At 40.8% G+C, this 18,611-nt stretch overlaps 1 protein-coding gene across 2 annotated transcripts in view; it reads right to left on the bottom strand.

Annotated features, from left to right (window-relative positions):
• Ryr3 (ryanodine receptor 3) overlaps positions 1 to 18,611 on the bottom strand; it is a 569,960-nt gene that overhangs the window by 139,441 nt on the left and 411,908 nt on the right. For both annotated transcript variants that reach the window (XM_029469442.1, XM_085834580.1), the window contains 3 exons: positions 12,998 to 13,133; positions 1,218 to 1,398; positions 205 to 313 (listed from right to left, as the gene is read on the bottom strand). In XM_029469442.1, coding sequence (XP_029325302.1) covers positions 205 to 313; positions 1,218 to 1,398; positions 12,998 to 13,133 — 426 coding nt within the window. The remainder of the gene's footprint in view (positions 1 to 204; positions 314 to 1,217; positions 1,399 to 12,997; positions 13,134 to 18,611) is intronic.

Here is an 18,611-nt window from a genome sequence, read left to right as displayed (position 1 = left end):
CTTTCTCTGTTTCTCTTTCTCTCTGTCATTTCCTCACTTAGAAAGTGGTCCACTGAGGAAACTACTTTGGCGTCAGCTAAAGGTAATCTAGAGAGAAGCTTATTAGTAAATACCAGACCCAGATGAAGAAACTAGACTCAGGGCTTCTCTGGAGTCCTCAACTCAGGCTCCTCAAAGCTGCTGTCAGGAAGCTCTGTCACTTACATGCATTTCAGGAGCACAGCGACCCAATAGATCTATAAGCGCTGAATAAAATGACATAATTGCATTGCCCATATGCACAATCTCTTCCTCCTCTTCATCGTCCTGTGTGCTGCAGAGAAAGAACCAACATGGGGAAGGCATGTGAGAGACTGCCTCGCTCAGTGGCAGGCACTGCTTAAACAGAACGCCTCACTCTGGTTCAACAAACTTTCCCTCACACCTCTTCCTTTCAGGAGCTGGTGAAGTGGTTTTATTCACTAAACTCAAAGGGGCCAAATATTTTTTCACAATAGCTCCAGGATCCTATGAACCTTGAAACATGAATTTAGATGTTATCCACTATTCTTCCTCTTTGAATGTACACAGAAAGCCAGCTGGACGAGGAGTCAGGACAGCTGTATTAACATCCTAGCTCTGAGGTTAACGAGCTATATCACTTCAGGTCTTAGTTTTATCTCATGTTATATAAGAATGTTGAGGCAAATATATTTTGAGCTCTCCCTGGTCTACAGTCACCTCTCAGAACTGATGATGTAGGGGAAATGAAAAACCAACTGGCTGGAGAGTCAACCCTGCTGGTGTACACATTCTGTATTCTATGCAGCATAGACTAGATAAAGAAAGGCAAATGACTACTGGACATGGTAGGGGGAAAGTAACAAGGCAATCATAGACTATACCCACTAGACTCTGAACCTCTAAATTCCACAACCAATCTGCAAGGACTCCAAATGCTCAAAACACTTCCCTGAGCAGTCCTCCTGAGGTCTCAGTGGTTTGCCAGCTGTGCCCAGTGGCCTAAAGAAATGGAAGAAACTGCAACTGACCCCCTCAGCTCTCTGGACCAGCCAAAATAATCATGGGCATGACGAAGTGATTTTAAGCATTTGAACCACCGTAAAACATCTGCTCTTTCTACCAGGCAAAGTTACGGATCCCACCCTAGCGGTTCACCAACTGGCAGTATTTGTCAGCCCACCAACTGCACACACGCTGGAGTAAAATTCACTTACACGTCTGTCTTGTAACCCTGGGGAGGGATGTCGAGGGCAGGGTTCTCTGAGATCTTAATAGCACCCTGCATAGCTGCCAGCAGTCCGTTGCCTCCTTCACCCCTCAGAGCTGGGCCGAAGCACTCGGGACGTCTGATGAGCAGCTTGACCACAACGCTGGCATTTTCTTCCACACTTTCGCCTGAGGGAGAGAGAGGCCTGGTGTCCTTCCCTCTGGAAAGGACAACCTGGAAGTTATTTGTAGCTGATGTGCGGGGAGAGCAGTGTTTCATTTGCTTTGCCACCTATTAATGTGATGAGGAAATACTGACGAAGAAAAGGTGACCTCTGATAAATGAGGCCAGATCTATTCATTATAGAATTGACTGTTATGGAATAGAATTTTCCTCTTCAGCTCAGGATTTTTTTTCCCCCCTCAGGGATGACCCTACCATGGCCACATATACCACTCAATCTCCTGCTAACAAGTTCATTTACAAGTGACTTGCAGACAAAAGAGCTTCATATCTTACTAAGCCCCGCGGAGTTAACACTTGGCCTCCTTCCTTGAATGGTAAGAAGATAACTAAGCTATCAGGCCTCAGCTGATCTGGGGAAGTGATAACAAAGTTCTTTACCCAGTGGCTCTCTCGGAGTTAAGTACATATCCCAGGACAATCTGAAGTCATAGGGCTGATTTCATGATATCAGAAGTCATTGATGATGATGAAGAATCTGCTGAATAAAATTTTCTAGTAATAGCTCTGAGAAAAGGGGCAGGGCAGAACTCTCTATGCTGTCATTGCATTTCTCTTTGGAGGAGGCAAGCATGAGCTGCCAGTGACAAAGGAAAAGGCCCAGTTAGGACGGGAGAGCTGTAGAGTCTCAGAACTGTTTACATTCCAAAGCAGTGTTACAGCTTGTCTAAGCAATTTATTAAACATACCCTCTTTCTCAGGTGAAATCTTAATTTATGTTTGAGAATATGATCCCTGAGCCAGACTTGAATGCATGTTTTTTAAAATGCATATTACATAAAGCCTAAAAATAGCTTTTCTTCAAAACCATTAAGTATTTCTTGGGTGGTGAACTGTATTAGAGAGTAAGCATTTGGATAGCTATGGAGTTTTCTCTTTTCTTTTTGGTTTTTCAAGACAGGGTTACTCTTTGTAGCCCTGGTTGTCCTGATGTTGCTTTGTAGACCAGGCTGGCCTCAAACTCACAGAGATCTGCCTGTCTCTGCCTCCCAAGTGCTGGAATTAAAGGTGCACACGACTGGCTAGCTATGGAGTTATTAAGTCCTCTGAAGACAATCTGACATCGTCACAGTCTAACACAATTGTCATCCATCTTACAGTTTCCACGGGTGTGGACTTTGGAGTGACTAGGCTAGATGGTCCTGGCTTGGGATGCACTTGAAGCTATAGTCTCAGTTGGTTTCAGCTGCCGTCTCCTGGTGACTTGTCTATAGCTGGGGGACCAGCTTCTAATTTCACAATGTGGCTGTTCTCATGATGCCTCAATTGCTTGTTGGATGGCAGATTCAGGCCTCCGTTCCTTACCATGTTGGCCTCTTTGGAGCAGTGCTTGGGCATCCTCATGAAATGGCCTCTGGCTTCCCACAGACCAAGAGGACAGGACTGAATCTTCAGTCCCTGTAACAGTCTGGTTACATATGCACATCCTGCAGTATTTTAGTCATTAAAAGTGATTTACTAAACCTAGATCACCCTTACAGAAGAAGATTTAGGCTTCTCATTCTGGAGGGAGGAATACCAGATAATTTATAGACATATTTTAAAAATATCTGGGCAGTTTGAATTTTGCTTCATGAAAATTTTGTTTTATTTGGAATAATTAAGGCTGAGCATATAGCTTGGGGCAGGGCACTTGGTCGGCTTCTTCATAGCCCTGGGATTCTCTAGTACTACAATTAGGGATATAAAAATGGGAGCTCTTGTGGGATTGTAAAAATGTTTTAAAATTATGTTCACTTGATCCAGAATTTCTCACTAAACTGAATTTAAACAGCTCATCACTGTTCACTAGTTGTCATACAGCTCATTTCTTCATGGAGCGTTGAGAGAAGTTGTGAAGATGTTTGCCATCTACGAGCTAGGCACAGAAGCATATGTCTGTAATCCTAGGACCAGGAGGTCAAGTTTATGTCCAGCCTGGAATGCACAGTGAGACTCTTTCTCAAAACAAAGAACTCCTAGTCAAGTCTCACCCAGTATACAATATCCAAGAAGCATAACCCATGCACATACTGGCAGTACTAATTAGGTTCCAAGGGCTAAATAAATAAATAAAAAAAACCAATATCTGTAGGGAAAAGTGGTGGGGGTATGGGTGGAATTTGACAGGAAAATTGATTTGATAAAAATGCATTGTGTACATGTATGAAATTCTCAAATATTAAATGTAAATATATTTAAAAAAGAATAGCATGCCAATTTACCTGATAGTCTCTATATATCCTGATACAGTTTACTCGCAGGAGGGAGATTTCAGGGTAACTACCAGAAGCAACGACATATTCATAAACAAATACTCTTAGACACAGATGTATTGCATGTCATAACTTTCAAATATTTCTAGCCTGTAATTCTTAGCAGGTAATATGCATACATGTCCTTAGAAATAATAAGAGTCAAAATTGGAGGGAATAAAACCCCAACCTTATTAATAAGGCTGACCCAAAGACTGCACGCTGATGTTTTTAGCTCATACTGGAAATGCTTGCAGGCCAGCACAGTTTCTAATCAGCATGCTGTCTTCAGCTCAGCTCATCCCATGGCAATTAGCACTGTAGAGTTTGTGGGATACAGACACACCAGAAGCAGGAGCTGAGAAATCAGAGTTGGATATTGAGATTACATCTAAGTTCATTTGCCCAATTAGCCCCTTTTGATCCAAATCTCTTCTCTTCACAACTTAGCTAATTAGGTTGACTCTGAGAGCTGACCCAGGAAGCTATTCCCTGATTATTTTAATTCGGACATATGCTGGGGATGCAAATGTCCTCTCCGAGAGGAAGAGAACAGGGTCCAACCGCCGGGGCTGGTTAGACAGAGGACTGAAAAGAAGAATTTGCAAAGGCTTTCTGGAATAGTGGGGACAGAAGAGTGTAAGTCTACTCTGGGGAAGCCAAATGCTGACCCTCAGTGTATTTGTCAAGGTAGGAAGAACATTTTTGAGGTAAATGGTTTTTGGTTCAAGAGCATCCCACAATATTTTTTTGCTGGAGTTCCAAAATAAGAAATGCGATTAACAACTGTGTGAATGCCCAAAGTTCCTTTCATCAAAGGCTCTCAACTCAGTATTGATAATGCCATGACTTTCTTTCTAACATGTCTGAGCAGTTGGATGGAAATGGAAATGATTCTCTTCATTTTATGTCAGTAAAGGTGTCAGACTCCAGGGACAATTAATAGAGCCTTGCTGATCTCATCTCCAACCTATTACCCTTTCTCACTCCCTATGTCCTAACTACACTTCTGTTATTAAGTTGGTTTGTCTGCAATGCTTTCTTTCTTCCCATTCTCTTGTCATAAATTCTTGACTTGGGGAACTCTATGAAATTCTTCAGGAGTATCTTAAAACACAAGAGCCCCAGAAATGTGCTCATCTCAAACACTGGACCCCTTTTTATCTGCTTTTCTCACTAACCTGCACATTTTTTTAATTGGCATTTTATTCATTTACATTTCAAATGTTATTCCATTTCCTGGTTTCCCCTCTGGAAACCCCCATCTCATCCTCCCTTCCCCTGCTTCTGTGAGGGTGTTCCACCACCCACCTACCCACTTCCACCTCCTCACCCTGGCATTCCCCTACACTGGGGCTTTGAGCCTGACAAGGCCATCCTCTGCTCCATATGCAGCTGGAGCCGTGAGTCTCTCCATGTGTGTGTGGGGGGGTGCTGGATGGTTGATATTGTTGTTCTTCCTATGGGGTTGCAAACCCCTTCAGCTCCTTCAGTCTTTTCTCTTAACTCCTTCATTTGGGATCCCATGCTCAGTCCAATGGTAGGCTGCCAGCAGCCGAGTCTATATTTGTCAGGCTCTGTCAGAGCTTCTCAGGAGACAGCTATATCAGGCTCCTGTCAGGAGGCACTTGTTGACATCCACAATAGTGTCTGGGTTTGGTGTCTGTATAAGGGATGGATCCCCAGGTGGGGCAGTCTCTGGATGGCCTTTCCTTCAGTCTCTGCTCCACACTTTGTCTCCCTTGAGTATTTTGTTCCCCTTTTAAGAAGTACTGAAGCAAGCTGGGCGTGGTGGCGCACACCTTTAATCCCAGCACTTGGGAGGCAGTGGCAGGCAGATTTCTGAGTTCAAGGCCAGCCTGGTCTACAAAGTGAGTGCCAGGACAGCCAGGGCTACACAGAGAAACCCTGTCTCGAAAAACCAAAAAAAAAAAAAAAAAAAAAAAAAAAAAAAAAAAAAAAGAAGTACTGAAGCATCCACACTTTGGTCTTCCTTATTCTTGAATTTCATGTGGTCTGTGAATTGTATCTTGGGTATTCCAAGCCTTTAGGATAATATTCACTTATCAGTGTGTTCTTTTGTGACTGGGTTACCTCACTCAGGATGCTATTCTCTAGTTTCATCCATTTGCCTAAGAATTTCATGAATTCATTGTTTTTAAGCCGAGTAGTATTCCATTGTGTAAATGTACCTCAATTTTTGTATCTATTCATGTGTTGAAGGACATCTGGGCTCTTTCCAGCTTCTGCCTATTATAAACATGTTGGAGCATCTTTTGGATATATGCTCAGGAATGGTACAGCTGGGTCCTCAGGTAGTACCATGTTCAATATTCTGAGGAACCGCCAGACTGAGTTTCATGGTGGTTGTACCAGCTTGCAATCCCACCAGCAATGGAGGAGTGTTCCTCTTTCTCCACATCCTCACCAGCATCTGCTGTCACCTGAGTTTTTGATCTTAGCCATTCTGACTTGTGTGAGGTGGAATCTCAGGGTTGTTTTGATTTGTGTTTCCCTGATGACTAAGGATGTTGAATATTTCTTCAGGTGCTTCTCAGACCTTCTAACCTGTACATTTTATAAGGACAAAGTAATATGTCTGTATTATCTGATCCTGTGTGCTCACAGTTTTGCTAATGTTTGACACATAATAAGCAATCAAAAATAGTTATTGTTTATTTTTTAAGTGCTTAGAATTTAACCCAGAGTCTGTGCATATTAGGCAAGTATTCTACTCTGAGCTACACCCTCATCTACAAAAGAGTTTTTTTCAAGATAAAGTTTCTTTGTGTAATCCTGGCTGTTCTAGAACTAGTTCTGTAGATCAGGCTGTCCTTGAACTTGCAGTGATCAGCCTGCCTCTGTGGCCCTTGTTCCCCATGTCCCTAGTCTTATAATTAAAGGCATATATCATCACTGCCCAGCTAAGAGTTCTTGAATAAATGAGTAGATTTCACTCAAGGGAGAGGCTTGAAATGATTTCAGGGAAAATCCTGGCTATCACTGTATTATCAGACCATTGTCAGCTTCTGTTTGCAAGAACCTAAGTTGTGCATATTCTTAGATTTCAACTAATGTATTTGAGTGTTTAAAGGTGGGACCTCTGGGAATGGTTAGCTCATCAGTGTGGCCATTATGAATAGGAGCAGCATTTTTATAACTGAGTTCCAGAGAACCTTGCTACTTCATCTATGCTATTTATTATTATAGTGAGTAAACATCACTTTACTGTAGGGGGAGAAGGGTTGAGAACCAAAGAACATTTTATAGCCAATAATCTTTTTTTTTTTTTTAATTTTCATTTGTTTTTTTTTGATTAATCGTTTTATTCATTACATTTCAAATGATATCTCCCTTCACAAACCACCCTTCCCATCCCCTCTCTCCTCCTCCCTTTTGCATCTGTGAGGGTGTTCTTATAACCACCTATCCAATCCCTGTTCCCTGTCCTGGCATCCCTCTACACTGCAGCATGGAGCTTTCTCAGGACCAAGAGCCTCTCTGCTACAAGTCCAACTAGGCCATCCTCTGCTACATATGTATCTGGAGCCACAGCTCTCTCCATGTATATTCTTTGGTTGGTGGTTTAGTCCCTGGAGCTCTGGGTGGTCCATTTTGCTGATATTGTTCTTTTTGTAGGGTTGCAATCTCCTTCAGCTCCTTCAGTCCTTCCCCTAGATCTTCCATTAGGGTCCCCGGGCTCAGTTCGATGCTTGGCTGTGAGTATCTGCATCTGTACTGGTCAGGTGCTGGTAGAACCTCTCAGGGAACAGCCATACCAGGCTGTACTTCCTGTTGGCAGGTACTTCTTGGCATCAGTAATAGTGTGGGGATTTGGTGTCTGCAGATGTGATGGCTCCCTAGGTGGGACAGTCTCTGAATGTCCTTTATTCAGTCTCTGTTCCATTTTTTGTCCCTATCTTTCCTTTGGAAAGGAACATTTCTGGGTTAAAAATTTTGAGATGTGTGGGTAGCCCAATTCCTCAACTGGGGATTGTGCCTATCTACTGGAGGTAGTCTCTATAGGCTGTCTCTCCCCTTTGTTGGGTATTTTGGCTAAAGTCATCACCGTTGGGTCCTAGGAGCCTATTGCTTCCATGGAGTCTGGAACTTTCTAGTGGCTACCCCCAGTATAGCAAATAATCTTACACTGATATAGATCTTTGTGTAGTGATACATATTGAGGTTATATTTCCTTATAATGATATAGATCTTTGCATATTGATACAAAATTTGAGGTTGTTTTTGTTACCACATACGATGCATACATTATTTCAACTCTTATTGAGGCATTGTGCCTAGATGATTCTTAATAATATATAGTTCTCTTTAAAGCTGCTATTACAAACTGTTTAGGATAATTAAGAAATGCAAATTAATAGTCAGACAGTCATGGTCATGTTAGATATTAGTCTAATTTATCACAAAATATGTTGCCTAGTAGTAAATAGCTAAAATCAAACAAAGTTTGTCTAATCAGATATTCTATGAATAGATAAAAGGTCTTCAAAAACCTCAGACATGTACAGAATATGGCATTTAAAGTTATTTTATTATTAAAAGATCTTTTTCAATAATAAGGTATACTCCTGGCAGTACCCCCAGTCTTCTTCAAAGAAGATGATAAGTATTGGAGAACCTCCATATGGAGTTTGCCTCAAATGTGGCAAGCTGCCACTTGGCATAAAACTGCCCTTGTTTCAACTGTAGACAAAATGATGTCCAAAATGGGCAAAAATAATTTAGGAAAGTTGACTTCTGAGCCCTATCAAGACAGAGTAAGGAGTCCTTTATAATTCAAGCTTAAAAAAATACAGGTCTGTCCAATGTACTGGGCCAGAAGGCTGAAGATGCTCCAGTATTTTAGAAAAATTCTGGGGGACTGTTCAGGTACCCAACTTTCTCTGTCATTATTATAGTTTTTGAACCTGCTTGCCTGCACTTCCTATATACTCATGTAATATTTATTCTTTATTAGGTCTCTGATGGAGTTAAAGATTAGATAGTTATAGTCTCACAATTAAACTTAAGTTGTTTAGGATTTAAGAAGATGATTTTAGGTCTACAAAAGTGTTTTAGGTTAGTAATACAAGTTATAACAGAAAATGATTTAGGTACACAACTTTGAACTCACCAAGATAGTATAGAGAATATAATACTTTATCCAAAGTTGCCAAGTAAAGATGGACTGGACTTTGTGAATGTAAATCTTACCTAATAGTTTTCATAATTGTTTCATAATTTTTCTCTGTGGATGTCATTTATTAGTGTAAGAGAAAGAGCATTTTATTTAGACAAAAGGGGGAAATGTTGGGAGCTGGCCTGGTGCTGCTATGTATTCAAATGCTAAACACTGGCTCCAAGATCTGGTTGATGAGCAGAACCTCATGTACACAGAGTGATGATATGGAAACTTTGCTCCCCAATTTAAAGCTATTAGTTAAATAAAAGTGCCTACAGCCAATTATTGGGGAGAATAAAGGTAGATGAGGTTTCAGTTACCGGGCTGGGGATCACAGGTAGGGACTACAAGGAGAAGAAAGAATGAGGGTGAAAGAAGATGGAGAAGACAGGTCTCTATTTGACATGATGGACAAGAGCCTGTGCCTGAGTGAAATGCCCCACTGAAGATTGACAGAGCAGAAATATCCTGGGAAGACTCAAACTGCAAGTATTTGGGTAGTGCAGCTGGGAAGTAGATAGTCTAGCCCTAGAAAAAATAGAATATGGCTAAGCCCCAGTAATTGTGCTAAGCTGATTAAGTAAGTCCATAGGAGTCTGCCTTGATTATTGAGGGGCTGGATGGGTCATATCAATAACCAAAAGAGTTTATTAAATCTGTTTCCACCATATGATTAGTCTGCTGGTATTCTGACCTTGGGCTTCTCACTCTATAATCTTTTAGAAAGAAATATATGTTGTTTTTAACCTAGCCAGTCAATAATATTTTGTCGTAACTGCCTGAATAGACCAAGATATTGTAACACTGGATTACTGTGTAATTTAATAGTGAATGTAGATAAAAGTATATTGAACAGTTTGGAATGTGGTAAATAATATTCAATAATTGCTAGTTTTTATCATCCTCCCCACGTACTACTATCCACACTATTATTAATCACTATCTTTAACTATGTCTATCATCACCAACTTTGATCATTTTCACAACCTATAATGACCACTATGCCATTTAGAATAGTCTAGCATCACTATCCCCTATTCTCACTCAATAGAACCTAATCTAAACATCCCTACTATATGCTACCACGTATATCATCTTCTACTATTAGGACATTTCCCATATGCCTGTCATCAATGCAATTATAATCCTCCAAGATCTATCACTACCATCCCGATAAACAGCATTTATTGTCACTATTCTCAATGTCACCTGCCCTGAACACCTCTATCACCACTTACCATCTTGACTATTACTTAATGCATTATGAACATCCCATCATCCAAAATCATCAACCATCATTATTCGCCATCACTTATCTTAAACCCTTCCATCATTCACCATCATCATTTACCACCACTACCCAACATGAACCTCCTGTATCTTCTACCATTATTTACTGTCAACCACTATGAACACTTCACACTTTCCAAATCCTCCTCCTCCATCATTCATTGTCATCTACAAAGAACTCCTTCACCCATCATTCACTAAGGCTTAGTCGCTTTGAACAGCTTCATCACCGACAATACCATCTATCACCATCCACCATCATTTACTGTGACACACCATGAACATTGATATCATATACCATGGTTCTTTATATCACCTAACTCTTTCACTAATAATCAGAGGATCTTTCTTGTTCAACAGATGCCAGGAAAGTAACCACAGTATTCCTTTAAAATACCTTTATATATTAAGGATTTACATGTTGCCCTGAAATCTCAAAAAAATCTATTATTCATCCAATTTCAAATGCTCCAGATCTTGCAGAGATCATGATAAACAATGGTAAATAACACAGCTGTGTTATTTACTTTATTTTGTAACACTGTGATAATCAAGTTTTCTGTGCCCTGTTTCATCTATACCTTAAAAATAACTCTGAGATGCACACTATTATTTTTGACACTTTATATATTAAAAAGGCTGAGGTTGGAAGGTTTCATTAACTTGCTTACATTTCCATAGCAAGTAAATGATAGAGCTGATGTTGAACTCCAGATATTCTATTTCCCATCTTGAAGTCTTCCACATAAATATGACTGAGAGACTCTTTGTCTTATAGATATTTAAAACTGTTACTTGAAAAAAAAATTCTCCATGTAACAATACCCTGAGATAATCTAAACCATTACAGTTACAAATGGTCTGAAGATAAATGCCCCTTCCATCTGTTGATTGAGATTTTATCTTAATAGTCAAATTAGGGGCATCTATGAGTATTGCACATACAAACATCCTTATTATTTGATCTAAAGTAAGGTAGCTGTGGTTTATGCCAAGCCATTTTCTTTTTTCTTTTCATTAATCCTAACTCCTTCCCTTTTTACCTTTAAATCTCTCAGCTAAAAATCTCAGCTTAGTATGCTGTTTTTAACACACTAATATCCATCCATCCATCCATCCATCCATCCATCCATCCATCATTGTCATCATCATTACCACCATCACTACCATCATCACCACCACCACCACTACCATTAGCAGCAGTACAAGCAATTCTTTGTTTATAATCTCTTTCAAATGTATCTCCTCCCATCTATCTCTATCTTCACCATTATAATTCAATTTAACCTGAGGACAGAATCTGTCAGTAGTACCTGTCACTCTGTCTCCTGCTAAAAAGGTTTCTCAGCTCTCTACACAAAGGGCTGATGCTAAACAGTTCAGCTTGTCATTTATGTTCTCCTTATCATAACCATCAACCTGCCTTTCAAACCTCACCTACCACTGTCCTCCACACAGCCACCTGCTGGAGCGACAGATCCCAGTTCACTGAGAACAGTGTGTGCTTTAGTCTCCAGAGCATGTACACACTGCATTCTTACTGGCTAACCTCTCCTGCCTCTGTTTCTAGAAACTTGACATGTTAGGTTCATCTCTAATGCTGCCTCCTTCACAGTGTCTTCTCTGATCATCTCATAGGGACACATTTACTCTCCTTATGCTCTTGAGTGCCCACTCCCTGCCTTTACGCCATGCCATTTATTTTTTAAAATAGTGATATCTGTGTACATATACTCCTCTTTAAAAGGCCCTGAATTACTTTTAAAGTAGAAACTGCCATACTTTGCCCCAAACAAATATAGTGCGTCTAGAGAATTATTGTTATGTGCATGCGTGTTTGGTCTGCATGTGTGTGTGTATCTGTACTTCACGCATGTCTGGTGCCCACAGAGGTCAGAATAGGAAGTTGGATACTCTAGACTGGAGCTGCCATGTGGAGGCAAATCCCAGTTCTCTGGAAAAGCAGCCAGTGCCCTTAAGCACTGAGCAATCTCTCCAGCCTCAGATCCTGAATTCTTAACACTTTTCCTTTCCCCATTGACTTTTTACTCCTTTCTTTCTCAATCTTTCCTTCTGTCCTGATAAACTAATTCCATGTTAATTCTGGAGTATGATTACTTGGACAAGAAGTGAACAGGTTATTCGAGGATATACTAAAACTGGTCTTGAGAGAAGAAAACAGTCTAGAAAGGCTGAGAAGGGGAGAAGCTTGGGTTTAGTGGCTAGAACCGAGACATCTAGCTGTAGTGCAATTATAAGTGAATTATTGTTGTAACAAAATCTTGGTTGACAATGTACTTTTCAAGAAAGTAGTCTACTTGTCTCATACTATATTGGGCCATCATTCTGGTATGATGAAAGTGTTTTCGTAGAACTGGGGGTTCATTACAAACACAAACTCTTGACTTGTGCCAAGAGTAATAGTATTTAAGGCAGTTATGGCAATTGCCCCTTGGGATGGAGATACCGTTAATAGCGATTCGTTTACTTTTGAACTTTCAATCCACTTCTTCATCCACCCTCCCACCCACTCATAGACTAGTCTAAAGTCCTGGAGGCACATGTTCATTAACCGTGTAAAATGAGATGAGAGGAGAAGGGGTTTATAGAGAAGTCTAAGCCCATGTCGTGAGCTTCTTGCTGGATCTATCACTAGTTTCTCCCGTTGATGCTTGTCTGGCCTGGTGTTTCTTGGGAGTTCTCTTGCCAGTTGCTAATAACATTTAGAATCTATTATACTGAGTATTGACAGAAAGCAATGAAAGTGTGCTCTTTTTGTGTCTATGGCCATAATTACCCTACCCTAGGTCTGAGAGGCATGGAGCGCATGGGACTCACTGTTCACGAAGACGGCAAACCTCAGGAAGGACAGGTAGCGCTCCCCTTCGATGGGGTTCCAGCCAACGTCAGGGTAGCCTCTGGCCAGAAGCATGGGGCAGCTCTGAAGGCCACAGCCTGCCAAGTAGGTTACGACCTGCCAAGAACAGTACAAAAGTCAATGTCTGCGTACACTCAGCAGGATGACAGCTACACCAAAAATTACAAATAAACACAAAATGAGAAGAATATAAATTTCAGTAGAGAAAATTTGATCCTGCTGAGCAAGCCCCAGTAAAAAGAATTGAAGCTTGGCACCATGGAAAGTAGGATAGTTGTTTCTTAAAAAATAATAAAAATATAGAATTCCTATATAATCCATTAATTTCATTCCTGGCTCTATATACAAGAATTACAGGTTACCTTGACAGACAGCTGTACAGTCCAAATTCACAGCACCATTGCTCCTAACTTGTAAAATAGAGAAGCAAGCTAAGTACCACTCAGTGGATAACTGGGTAAGAGAGGAAGGGGCTTCTTGTTGACCAAGTCCATGTAATGGGTGATCCTTGCAAATCCATTAAGTGAGATAAGTGAACCATGCAAAGCAAATACCGTGTAGCTTTAACTCAGATCACAAGGGCAGTAAAAACCATGTAGACAGAAAGAGAAATGGCGGCTGCCAGGGGCTCCAGGGAGGGAGGAACAGGGAGTTACCGTGACATGGGCAGGGCTTAGTTTGGTGAAATGGAAGGAGCTGTGGAGGTGAATCTGGTACTGGTCACATAACATTATAAAAGGCTTCCGGGAGTTTGAACTGTACACTTGAAAAAAGCAGAGTAAATTTTTTTGTATGGATTAATTTTTCTTTCTTTTTTTTTCTTGGTTATTTTATTTATTTACATTTCTAATAGATGTGATTTCTGTCAGGACAGATGAAGAGGTACTGAAGGGACTAATCAGCCCCTCACTGTTCATCCTTCAAACCAAACTGGGGCAATTGTCCAATTGGTCCAAATAAGATCTGTGACACTGTGCTCTGCCAACAAAATGAATGGCAAAGGAAGGTAAGCTTCAGCCTCCTTTACGGAACCTCTCAGCACACATCTGTATCGTTTCCTAGCGTGTTCCATCCCGCTCATGGCTCCTTATACTCTCCATGGGAAGCCCAGTGTCTTCTTCAAACAGTAACCTTTCAAAAGATGGATGGAGCTTAAGATCTAAGTCCAGAGTTCAAAATGCATAGGGACTGCCTTGTTGCAGACTCATGGACCCTGTTTATGAAACATTCCTTTCATTTAAATGTATGAAAAATAAAGTTGCTGAAGTCTGTTTCACTAGGAGCCAAGATCACAAGTAGACATATCAGTGGGAACGGTTCTTATGTAAGCAATCAGTGGGTGGCTTAGTGTTTGTATCTTTTCATGTGTGTGTGTGTGTGTGTGTGTGTGTGTGTAGACAGTAAGTGGTGTTCTTTCGTCACAAGTCTATGGGACCTAGGGGAATGAACTAATTCCCCCCCTCGGTAATTTTATTTATTCTTGCAGTTGTTAGAGCTGATAAAAGTTAACCTCAAGTAACGTCTGATTACTTTTAGCTATCAGTTTATTATACTATCAGTTGTTTGATATTTGAAAAGCTCAGTACAATAAACCCTTCTATTGAATAGATTATTATGTCAAGTTAAAAAATGACAGGCTCAGAAAGACAAATACCACATTTTATTGCATATGTAGGAGGTAGATTTAATTGTAAATTTATGTACATTTGTATGTATGTGTGTGTGTGAAAGGAAGGAAGGCATCTAGAAGAAGAGGGAACAAGAGGAGAAGGTAATAGAATATATGTCTTAAAAGCAGTATGGGGTGGCTATTTGGGAGGGGGAAGGAGACCAGCAAGAGGGGACAGAAAAGAACAAAGTACAATCACACACACACACACACACACACACACACACACACACACACACACACGCACACGCGCGCACCCAAGAGGACTCCACAAAGAAATACATTTCTTTATATGGTAACCCTAAAAATTAATTAAATAAAGATCTGTTTCCTGACTTTGGCTTTACTTTACTAATGTGTTAGGGGTTTAATTAGTCCCAATAGCAATGCTTACTGACTTGACAAAATGATTAAAATGTTTTTACTTATATTTTTGTCCTCTTCTAAAATATTATCACTTAAAATATCTCCTGGGTGTTGCAAAGACCCCAAAGAACAAAATAAAACGAACAACTCAAAGACATCCTCTGCTGAATTGTATCACCCTAAATTTATACACTGAAACTCTAAGCTCCAATAAATCAGAATGTTATCATTGGAGATAAGACCTGTGAAGAAGATGCTAAGTGGAAAGGGGGCTTCCAGGGTGGTGTCCTTATCACAAGGAGAAAGAGCTGTACAAAGCTGCAGCAGGGTGCTTATACAGAAGACAGGCCCCGTAGGACACATCCAGAGGGTAGCCATCTGTAAACCAAGGAAAGAGGCCTCAGAAGAAATTAAATCTGATAACACTTGGTCTTGGCTTTCCAGGCTGGGGAACTGAGAAAATTAACTTCTGGTGTTTAAGTCACACTGTCTGTGGCCATTTATTACAGAGGCCCCAGAAGATGAATATACCCTTACACCACAAAGTAAATGTGCCCAGTTAGATAGAAATAAGTGGCACAGACACAGGCATGCATTCTGCCTGATTCATGGTAGGCTCTTACCCATTATTAGTTAAATTCATCTGAAGCTGTCATAACACAGAACTTCAATAAATTCTTAATTGACATCTCATGGTAACAGACATGGATCTACAAGTTGGCTGACAATTATCTGCCATGGCTATGCCAGGAGGATCTTTATGAGTGCTAACATCATCCACCTGTTTGTGTGGCACTTCAAATAGATGGAGTATGGCTGCCAAGATAGTTTTGTCATAAGATACCAGTCCCCTGCCTTCTCAACCCAAGTTCTTTGAGCCTTCTTATTCTATTGGGTAGGAACAGAAGACAATGTATTTTAAAAATGAACTTTCACCTCAGCTTCTCAGATATATTTCCTAGGGTCTCCTCATCCCCCTTTGGCTTTTCTTCCTATTGCTTAGTTGATGATTTTTTTTTTCTGTGACTCCCTTAGGTGGTTGTAGTGCTCAGGGAGCTGACATATTTCTGCAAGGAACTCACCTACCCAGAGGGCTTGTTCTCCCTCCATGATCTCTGTCTGCATCTCAGAAAACCTTTCTGAGATGTAAGTACTATATAGCCAGATCCCCAGTTAACATTTACATCTGGGAACCCCCAAGCACCTCTGTGCCAGGCCCTGTACTCATGGGGGTGTCTAACCATTTTACATCAGAGTATCATATTGTTATTCACAAAGTATATCCTCAGGAACTATTGTAATTAATGTACAAGCATGCAAAACAAAATGTCCTCAGGTTGAAGTTTACAAAGTGTTGTGTTGGACTGCATTCACACCCCTCTTCAGCTGCATTTGACCTGTAAGCTGTGGGTTGGGCTTATCTGCAAGAGAGCCAACCCAATATTTGATTAATGGTTGCTATTTGTCTTCCCTAGGTCTTCAAGATTCAAACACTTCTCACATCTGCTGTGTCAATATTAGCTGAAGTCAGCACCCCTCATGCTTGGATTATTGAAGGTAATTCTTGGCAAATCTTGCCCCAGGTCTTGTTTCTAGCCAGTTAATTTCCTTATTGAAGCCTTCTAAACCACACAACATACTGTGTTGTTCCCTTGCTGGGGGCCTTTGTGTTTCTATTACTCATGGTTCTCCAGAGATATACCATAATATAATTAGAACAAGCATGGGCTCTTGAGCTTAACTTTAATTAATTTAGTTACCCTGTGGCACTGAGGAATGACATAGTCTCCATACCTCCCTTTCCTTTCCATGACTTCTCATTATCATCATCATCATCATCAACAACAACAACAACAACAAGAACAACAACAGTAATGATAAAACTTGTTCTGAGGGTCACACAAGTGAACTTCTATTATAGTAAAGTCCAATTTCTGGCCATTCCCATCATCCTTCTCACCATACTCCCTTGTATTCTATGCTTCCGCCATGCTTGGTTTTCTGCTATCCTGGACATGGACTTTCCTGGCTAAACCCTAAACACTCCTGGCATGTGTCCCCAACAATATAGCTAGCTGATTAGCTTCTGCTCATCCTGTTGGAGTAATTATTTAATTCTGACCCTGGGTTTCTACCCTACCTTTGGTTATTGAGTTCCTGGATAATTAAAACACACAATCTTTATATTTACAATAAGCCTTAAGGATTATTTATGTTTAAACAGCACAATAGCTAGACAGATGCCCAGTGTCTATGCTATTAGAATCTACTTTCCTATTGATATCCCAGGTTATTACTTATGTTTCATCTGGGCTGCTCTTAACTTCAGTTGGGCAACCCCAGGGCCACGTTCTCTCTCTTTTTTCTTTTTAAATATTTTTATTAGGTATTTTCCTCTTTTACATTTCCAATGCTGTCCCAAAAGTCCCCCATACCCTCCCCCCTACTCCCCTACCCACCCACTCCCACTTTTTGGCCCTGGTATTCCCCTGTATGGAGGCATATAAAGTTTGCACGACCAATGGGCCTCTCTTTCCACTCTTGGCCAACTAGGCCATCTATTGATACATATGCAGCTAGAGACAAGAGCTCTGGGGTACTGGTTAGTTCACTACTAATCCATGGTGGCTTTTCTTTCCTCCTCCTGCACTTCTTATTCCCCTTCTGGTCTTCTTCTGACCACAAGCCCATGAAACTTAAGCCCTTCCTATGTCTCTTCTGCCCACCTATTGGCTGTTGGCATCTTTACTTACCAATCAGAAATAACTTAGTAGCAGGGCCACTTAGTGTCTTAAGTTCAGACTCTCTCTTCTTGGGGGCCCACACTTAGCATTTCAATAGATAGTGAAAGACCAAAACTCAATACATCCTGTCATTGCATTCTCTTAAGTGTCTGCTTTTTTCCCCTTGTGCTCTCAAAGCAGCTGCTCACTGTAGAGTGTGGATGGCCTTTGCCCTCTACCACTCTCTTCCCACCCCATCAGGGTTGCTCTCCACATTTAGGACACAGACGGTTGGTTTTATCAGCCATCCAGTCAAGCAAGTAATTCCATCGTGGAAAGATTTCCAATCAAATACTTACTGAAATCTCACACTATGGTTATTTTCTTTTTTATAGACTTGAACATTCCACTTACTAATTCTTAATGCAGCACCCCTAGTAAAGATATATACAATACTCGGTACCGAAAGCATAGACCTTTCTAGAGTGCGTATTCTAACTCATAGAGCATTGCATCTTTATTAACACTGGACAGACCTGCTTGGTCATCTCCACTATCAGGAACTGTATTCAGAATCTCAGTAGGGGGCAGCGATGTGCCTGTGTGCAGCATACTGACTTCACAGCTTCCTGTCAGGTCTCTTTTATATGTGGACTCATGAGTTAGATCACACGGACACTTTCTTTAAGAACCACAGGCCTCAAGTGATATTCCATGTAGACAGGTGAAACGAGCTTCCACCTCTGAAGAACACAAATGCCCACACTCGTAGGTCTAAGCAGCTGGCTACCTTTGCTCATACATGATCATGCATGA

Source organism: Mus caroli, unplaced genomic scaffold, assembly GCF_978045245.1.
Source record: "Mus caroli unplaced genomic scaffold, Mus_caroli_1 scaffold_2, whole genome shotgun sequence".
Lineage (NCBI taxonomy): Eukaryota > Metazoa > Chordata > Mammalia > Rodentia > Muridae > Mus > Mus caroli.
The sequence above is the reverse complement of the archived record's forward strand: the minus strand, read 5'-3'. Positions and strand labels throughout refer to the sequence as shown.